The following is a 9249-nucleotide window of genomic DNA, read 5'->3' on the forward strand; positions in this document are numbered from 1 at the left end:
AATCGAACTCATGCGGAAGTGGCTTTAGCTTCTCAGTGCAGTGCTTTAACCCGTTGCGCCACCAGGGAGGGCCTACTGGTTCCTTTTAAAGCCACTGTGTACCTATGGACTGAATGCATAGTCTTTTTGGTCTTAAGTGCAGTTGATTTAGCCTGACATATTTAAGGCAAATGTACTAGTTATTGTGAAAAAAAATAATAATTAGAACATCCACCTAAACCACTAAAATTATTAATCTTCTAAAGCTTAGATTCCTAATCCTGACCCTGATCCAACTAGCCGCTGTCTTTAATAAGGGACTAGTGCAGTTTCATCTTGCTTTACCTCTTTTCCTGTTCATTCAGCTCCCTAGAGTTATTAAATAACCAGTAAGCCCTAACCTACTTACTCTGTGTGCAGAGATACCCTACACTATAAAGCCATCCAGTCACAAAATAGGCCTTGTTTTATGTGTGTTGGCCAAAATCCGTTAGCTCCTCTGGTCAGATCCAGTCTTAAGATCATACCATTTTCACTTCTGATTTAAAGATCACTTGTGGTATATACCTTAATCACATAACTAGTACACATTTTTTTTAAGATTTATTTATTTCTTCATAAAGAACTGGGGTACAGGCCAGAGATGCGGAGGGTGAGAGGATTCACCAGAGACAGAGCGAGGAGCAGAACAGACAGATCAACGAAGTACACTGCTGAGGGGAGCAGCGGGTGGGTCAGGAGAGGTCTGCCACGCCATGTGGATCTCCTCTGGGGCAGGCGGGGATCGAACTCTAACTAGTACACACTTTTTGATGAGAATTTATGCATATAGTAAACAAAACCTTTTTAAAGACTAAAACACAGTGATCTATAGTTTACATTGTTTTTGCTGGTTAGTAAATTCTTTAGTTTTCCTTTAAAAGATACCATTGTATGGGGGCAGAAGAATAATGTCTGTTAAATGGAAGCTTAGGGTTGCATTGCATAAAAGGCACCATTTTCTCATTTTTTAAATAAATTTGGGGCTGGGGTATAATTTAATTGCTTTATGCTTTATTTTATTTAAGATAATTCCTGTGGAGTCGCAGGCTTTTTGTTCCCATACTGTCTGGAGAGCAGTTTCCTGCCTGAAACCAGCTCGTGGCACTGGGAGCACATGTTAATTTATAGTTGTGTAGTCAGAGCTGCTTCGGATGTGAGCCACACGTGGGATGGCGTTCCCTTCAGGGTCCCCAGCATTTTCCTGGGGACTCCTCCTTCCTCCTTGTGCGCGCTGGAGGCTCCTGCTCTCCTCTGGGCCCAGCCTGTTTTGGCTTGTACCAGTAGTTTCAATTTTATATCCTTGAGCTTCCAAATGTTATTTGTCTACCACTTTTAGCATTTTCCATACTTCTTTAACGCCTCACATCCCTACTGTTCATTTACTTCATGCTTTAGAGCCCTGGTTCCCATCTGCCAAATAACAGAAGTAGGTGCGCTTTCCTAGCCTTTGAATCACTGACTATTTATTCAAACTGGAGGTACTTTTTTCTACAGATAAAACCCAAACATAAAATATTTTGGAAAAGGCATTGAAAAAAATATTAAAACATTTTGAGTAGACTTTTTCCTAATAATACATATCAGGGAGAAAAACGGTACCACTAGCTGGAAACAAAACTATTAAATTAACTTGTACTTGCATAAAAGCTTTATGAAATCATTTATCATGTATGATTTTAATTAGTGAATACTGACTCACTAATTATACTGTAAACTAAATAGACTGTATTTGGTCATGAAAATATGTTCTTGATATATAAAAGGAGTCTATTTTTATGAAGTTAAATGCTGTTGAAATACAGTAAATTCTAGAAACTATGTAAGTTCTATTTTTCCTAAAATAAGATCATTGTGAGGGACTCTTTGTGTGTGTGTTAGGTCTTTGTCAGTCTATTGAAAATAGTGTTTAAAATGACGAATGATGTCAAGTAAATTAAATGAAAAAGTCAGTGTTTAAAAAAGTTCATTGTGTGATATCTGGCAGGTAACTCTAAGGGTGCTCACAGAATTAAGTAATTTCACAGTAAAGATTTTTTCATACCATCTTCCGAGACTAGGTGCTTCTACCTGTGTAAATAAAAAAATTGGAGTAGAATTAAAGTTGAACCTCATATATTCTAGTAATGTTCATGGTTTCAAACCAAACATGCATTTCTGATTAAAACTGTTATATATCAAGCATCCATCACAATAAATTTAAGGAGACCCACACTGAAACATATTATTGTAAAATTTCAGAACAATGAGGGAAAGAAAAGACCCTTTGTAAACCTCTGAAGACCCTTTGTAAACCTCCAGAGAGTGAGAGGAAATTTATACAAAGAATCAAAAATCAAAATGGTTAGATATCTCAGCAGCAGCTCTTAGCACTAGAAGGGAAGTAGAATGATATCTTTAAAGAAACTGAAGGGAATGACTTCCAATTTAATTCTAAGCCCAATTTATCAATGGACAGAGTAAAAGAAGGAAATTTCTGCATGTTGAGTTTCCGAAAGATTTACCTCTCATGTATTTTTTTTTTTAGAATTATTTATTTATTCGTACAGAACTGGGGTACAGGCCCAGAGATGCGGAGGGTGAGAGGATTCACCAGAGACAGAGCGGGCGGGTCAGGAGAGGTCTGCCACGCCATGTGGATCTCCTCGGGGGCAGGCAGGGATCAAACTCAGGCGGAAGTGGCTTAAACTTCTTTGTGCAGTGCTTTAACCCGCTGCGCCACCAGGGAGGGCCCCTCTCATGTATTCTTTTACATGAAGCTGGTAGAGTATATGTTCTACTAAAATAAAGGTGGGTGGGTGGGTGGGGGGAACAAGAAAGAAAGATACCAGGTCAGGAAACTAAGGAGATCCCAAAATATAGTTTTGAAGTTGCTCTGTTGATCTTGGTAGCTCTGGCTTTATATGACTATTTAAGTGAAAATTAATTAAAATTAAATTTAAAACTCAGCTTCTCAATGTGTAGCCATGCTTTAAGCGTTCAGTAGCCTACAAAGGCTAGTGGCTACTATAGTAAACAAACTATAGAATAGCTCAGCAGTCATTATAGAAAGTTCTTTTTGGATAACACTTTTCTAGAATTGCTTGTTCTAGTTTATAGCAGGTCAGAAAGCTCTGGGGCATTGATTCAAGAATAGCTGTTATATTTGAATCTTATCAAAAGATTTGCACTATTATGGTAGACTTGGGGGGGGGGTTGGCTAGAAGTAAATTAGCGATAAATCATTAAGGTAATAAAAAAGGGGTGTAGGTAAAGAAAAACAACCATGATCATTTATATGGCTTAGTTGTCAACAATGTGTGTGTGTGTTTGTGAACATAAATGTACATACACACTGAAACTGGATGTAATCAAAATTATAAATTACTATATTGGGATAAAGGCATACATACTAAGTTTGTTTATAGTGAAATTGGAATTGGGTTGTGTAAATGTACATAAGGAGTAAATTCTCATCTTCAATACTGGGAGCTTAGTTGATTATGCATAGAGTGGAAAAATCAAGAAGTAGTAAGTTATTTAGATTGGAATTAAAGGTTCCACTCTAAATAAGGTTGCTTACACAAGTTCATAGTGTTCTTTCTGGGAAGTAGGTTAACGTTATAGTGAGTGTGTAGCTCCTGGAGGCAGCCACAGGACTGCCTTTTCCCAACATGTTCTATAGAATTCTTGTGCTCTAATTACATGTAAAACTTTTGATTCAAAAACAGAAAGCAAACATTTAAAAACATGGAACTGTTCCCAGAGGCTAATTAATATTCACCACAAACCTTGCATTTTATAAATCCTTACAGGACTTTAATGCTCAGGTCCACTTGTTAAGAGCACTAGTAGAGTAAAAGCTCGTATAGTTATGGAAAATTTAGGAAAGAAATCCAGTCAATTATTCAGTAGAAGTTTTGTAACTGCCCTATATCAAGAAATAAAAATGATAAATGCTTGTATAAATCAGATATCACCATATGTCTTTCAGTAGACATACTGAAAGAAAAAAGCAAAATCAAGGACACTGTTATTAGATGCTGTTTTGGAAGTGTTCGTTATTATTGGCTTTTAACTGTGAACCACCTGGATCCAAGTTCAAGACCCATGTTTTAGAAAAGGGAAAGGACAGTCAAGGAGCCAAATAAGGGGAGCACAGTCAATCATAAACTGCTGTAAACCAGTTCCCCACTCCAGAAGGGATTTATGCTCAGTACTGGAGGACATATTTTTGTCTTTTCTAATCTCCACTTGAAAGAATATATAATGGAAGCATTACTTCCTGTCTTTATTGGGTAGTCAGCTGAGAGCTGACTATGATCTTCCTTTTTGGAAGGATCTTTGACTTCCTATTCATGGAAATTCAAATTTCTGTTTTAAGATTATTTTAAGGAATGACAAACACTGATAAAAATGTGGATTAGCATTATAGCTAAAGGGAAGATGAAGCAGCTGTTTATATTGGAAAATGATTGAGGTGAGGTTATTTTTGGGCCTTGAATTTGTCTCAGTATAATCCATTTCTTTAAGGAAATGAGCAAAAGTGTGGAGGAGTTCCATAGTACTCTCTGGCTATCTGAAATGTGTCACTGGGAAATGGGTGGTTGATTTGTTTTCAGGTGAAGGTCTGGCTACACTTTCTAATAAAGTTTCTGTTAGTTGGGGAAGTAGGACTGACTCCATTTTTACTGTAGACCCAAAGATCTCCTATCGTGGGTTCAGTTCTCATAGCATCAAATATTTAGTGGATGAGAGAGACAACTAGAGCTAGTAAATAATTGTGATTTACTTTGCTAATTAATATATTTGAAATATCAACAATAATGGTCCTCAGTGAACGGTAGTTAATTTTGCCTGGATGAAGGTATTTCTGAGAAAGTGATATTTGAAAGTGGCTTTGAAGGGTAAGTAGGATGTCAGCAGGTGGAGAAGGGAGAGAATTTTTCTAGAAAACATGCATGGAATACAAATACATGAAAGGTGGCACAGAGGTTATCAAGTTCAGGCTGAATAACCTGGAGAGAGGCAGGTTAGGAATTGTGTGGCAGGGAGTGGTGATGTTCCACTGTGGAGGGTTTTAGGTGCCAATTTTTAGGTATCTTGTAATTTCTTTTAATCATATTTATAGTTTTCAGTACGTAAGCTTTGCCTTTTTTTTTTTTGGTTAAATTTATTCCTAAGAATTATATCTTTTGTTGATATATGATAAATGGAATTGTTTTCTTAATTTCATTTTCAGAATTTTGATTTCTGGTCTTGTATAGAAATGTGATTGATTTTTGTGTATTGATCTTATATTCTACAGCTTTGCTGAACTTCTTTATCACTTTTAATAATTTTTTAGTGGGTTCCTGAACATTTGTGATATATAAGACGTTGTCATCTGAACAGAGATAGTTTTACTTCTTTCCAGCCCAGGGCCCTGTATTTCCTCCTCTTGCTAGTTGCCCTGTCTAGACCCTCCCGTACTGTGTTGGCTGGAATAGAAGTGGTGACAGTGAACATCCCTGTCTTTTTCCTGGTATTGGGGGGAACACCCAGCCATTTACTATTGAGTATGTTGTTAGCTTTGTGTTTTTCAGAGACTCCATTATCAGGTTCAAGAGGTTGGATTTATGTCACCTGTTTTTTTCTTTCTCTGTGGAGATGATCATGTGGTTTTTATTTTATTTACATTTATATGAGCTGTTTTGTTCTTGATCTTGGAGTAAGTCATGCATTACATGTTGAAGACTGGTGATCGTCAGCATTTGGACAAATGGTAGAAACCTTGGAAGTGGGTGAGATTACCCAGAAAGAGTATATAAAAAGAACAGATGCCAAATATGGAACTTTGAGGAACAGAAATATTTGGCTTACTGTGTGATATACTGAATTTGATTTAATAAATTTAATGAAAATTCACTTTAAGTAGCAGGTTGTAATTTTTGTTTTACTAAGGATATTGTGCTATTTATTGTTTGCAGCTGTTGTATTTTAAGAATTTCTAGTAAGAGGTCCCTCCCTGGTGGTGCAGTGGGTTAAAGCGCAGCACTATGAAGCTGCCAGAGCCACTGCAGCAAGAGTTCCATTCCCGGCCAGGGGGTGTGAGCCACATGGTGTGGCAGACCTCTCCTGACCCACCTGCTGCTCCCCTGAAGCACTGTGTTTCAGTATACCTGCCTGTTCTGCTCTCTACTCTGGTGAATGCTCTCACCATCAGCCCCCACTCCTGCCCCCCCCCCCCCCCGGCCACAACTCTGGCCTATATCTCAGTTCTGTATGTATAAATAAGTCTTAAAAATTTTTTTTCTAAGTTTAAGTACTCAAGGTATAGCAAAGGAAGAGAATTAGTATGACTTTTGAAATGAATATGTACTTGGTAAATGAATACTAGAAGAATTTTAAGTTTTGTGAACCCACGGGTTCTATAAATTGACAGCTTTAGTACTACTAGATACTGAAATTTGTCTTTTCTCCACTAGGAGGAGTGTTTGTGTGAAAAGAGAAAAAAAATCAATTTGTGGAATATTTCTTTTGTGAGAACATGAAGCATGCATAATAGGAAACAGCCAAAAATTCTGACTATGTTGAGAAGTAGAACTAGTGCTTTCTTCTCATTTTTGCTTTGTTTTTTGAACAACTACCAGTCATAATGACTTTTAATTTCATAATCACCATTAGCAATTGCTATGAGAAAACTCTGATTTCAAGATATCAAAATTGAGTGTTCACAGTAGCTATTTGGTGAGATAGTCTGTGGGACTGGTGTGAGAAATTAATGAATTTATTTATTTCAGATCTACTGAATATAAGTAGCAAATAGAAGTTGTACGTATTTAAGGATTACTAATTTGATCATTAGGTATACTTTGTGAAATAATACCGTGAAGCTGACAGTACATCCATTGCTTTTTTTGTAGTGATAAAAATCAACCTTTTTAGATAATTTTAAGCATACAGTATTGTTAATTATAGTCATACGAAATTTAGACTCTCTGAAATGTAATTGAACATCAACAATTGTATAACAGATCCTGGAATAATAGTTTGTTCAGCATCCTTTCCTTGTCGTGTTGAAACAGTGTTACTTGATGACCTGGTTTCTTATTCATCCTTTAAAATCATAGTGTTCAATAGTCTATGAAGGACAATATTAAGTGAGAACTTACTATATATGTGGCAATTACCTGTTTGAAATTTAAGACTACTGCAAAGAGTTACTGAGATTCTCCAATGTAATGATAAATAACTCAAATTATATGGTTGAACTAAAACATTTTAATTGCTCATCTTACAACATGATCGATAAGAGTCAATTTGTAAGATGTTTGTTACCTGAAATTTTCTTTCTTGAACTACGTATTTGCTTTTATCCAGAATCCTATGACTAGTCTGAGATGAATTGATTATTGAAACAGGTAGAATATTGACTGACAGCTATGAATTCATAATAAAATTAATGGCAAATGAGATGTCCCATTATGATATTCTAACATAAATGATTTAGGATGTATTAGGATGTATACCTATTTAGAGGACTGGAACCCAAATCAAGCTTCTTAAAAAACAAATCAGTACAGCTGCATTGCAGTAGAGTACAATTTAGATATAAAAACCATTTCTAAGTCCTTAAAAATTTGGAGAACTGCGGCTGTCCCTGGTGGCGCAGTGGGATAAAGTGCAGGCTAACCACAGCCCAACTGCCTCAGCGCACGTTTGACCCTCAGCTGGGGAGGTGATCCACATGGCTCAGCAGACCTCTTCTCAGGGGAGTGCACTCCCCTCAGCAGTGTACTTTGTCAGTCGACCTGTTCTGCTCCCTACTGTCTTTGGTAAATCCTCTCACTGCCCCTGTACCTCTGGCCTGTACCCCAGTTCTGTATGCATAAATAAATCTTTAAAAAAATTTGGAGAAATAATTTCTTTGCCATAACTAAATAGATAAAATGAGGCTATACTTAGTAGGGGAAAAAATAAAGAGAAAAGAGGAATGCTTAAGTTTTGAAGTTTGGATTAGATACTTAACATATAAACTATATGTAGTCACCAGAACGCTCTTAATTTAAAATTTTAATAGTTGATGAGTTTTTATAGTTGTGCAAGCTCACAGACAGTGATTGTATATTCAAGGATATAGTTCAAAATGGTAATAGTTCTTTGGCATGTATTGGGTGATACTGTTGGAAAACATAAAATATTTAGATCTTTTTGTGATAGCAAGTATGCATTGTGTGTTAAACTGGAAAGCATTTAAAAGCATTTTCTGTTGTAAACTTTATGTTTAACATTCTTCTTGATGTAGGAAAAAAATTTAGAAAGTCTTTTAACTCATGTTTACCAAATGTGTACATATATGGCCCTATAATGTGAATATTGTTGGGTTTCTTTTTTTATGACTGCAGGAAGCATATGTGCCTCATTTCTTACCCAAAGCTACCAGCTGCCAGTTTTTGATACAATGTTTGTAAGAAAGAAATATCGAGGCAAAGATTTTGGGCTTCATATGCTGGAGGACTTTGTTGATTCCTTTACAGAAGATGCATTGGGTTTGCGTTATCCACTGTCCTCTCTCATGCACACAGGTAAATGTATTAAGTTAAAACATGTTAAATTTGTTTCATCACTTTTGACTTGTTTTTATAGAATTTGTAAATGTGCACATATCAATATTAAATAAATTTGTGTATTTTGGTTCCTAAAATCTAACTTCACAAATGTGTCCTTATCTCAAGTATAGTATCCTTTGGAGGGCTGGTAGTTTTGAAAAAAACAGAGATATAATTTATGTCCCATAAAATTCACCCTTTCAAAATGTACAGTTCTAAGTGTATTGACAGTTGTGAAAAATCATAGCCACTGTCTAACTCCAGAATTCTCATCACCCGGGAAAGAAACCCGGAGCCACATGGCAGTCACACTCTATTTTCCCATTTCTCCATCTCTCAACCACCAAGCTACTTTTTATGTCCATCACTATGGCTTTTCCTGTTCCTGAGCTTCTCATATAAATACAATTAAACAGTATATTTATATGATGAACCTTTTGTGTATGACTTCTTTCATTTCACATAAATATTATCGTAAATATTTTCAAGGTTCATCCAAGTTGTAGCACGAAGTATTGTATCGTTCTTTTTTTGTGGCTGGATAATACCCCATTGCATGCAATATATGCTGCATTTGTTTGTCCTTTAGTTGCTGAACTTGTGGATCAGTTTCTACTCTTTAGCTGTTATTTATTTTATTTTATTTTATTATTATTTTTTT

General features: G+C 36.1%; 1 protein-coding gene across 1 annotated transcript in view; it reads left to right on the forward strand.

Annotated features, from left to right (window-relative positions):
• The window catches only part of FAM169A (family with sequence similarity 169, member A), a 42407-nt gene that overhangs the window by 18179 nt on the left and 14979 nt on the right, over nt 1-9249 (forward strand). Inside the window, exon 6 of the mRNA XM_004678206.2 lies at nt 8385-8564. Within this exon, the coding sequence (XP_004678263.1) occupies nt 8385-8564 (180 nt within the window). The remainder of the gene's footprint in view (nt 1-8384; nt 8565-9249) is intronic.

Source organism: Condylura cristata, unplaced genomic scaffold (assembly GCF_000260355.1).
Source record: "Condylura cristata isolate star-nosed mole 26May11 unplaced genomic scaffold, ConCri1.0 scaffold00007, whole genome shotgun sequence".
In the NCBI taxonomy this organism is placed as follows: domain Eukaryota; kingdom Metazoa; phylum Chordata; class Mammalia; order Eulipotyphla; family Talpidae; genus Condylura; species Condylura cristata.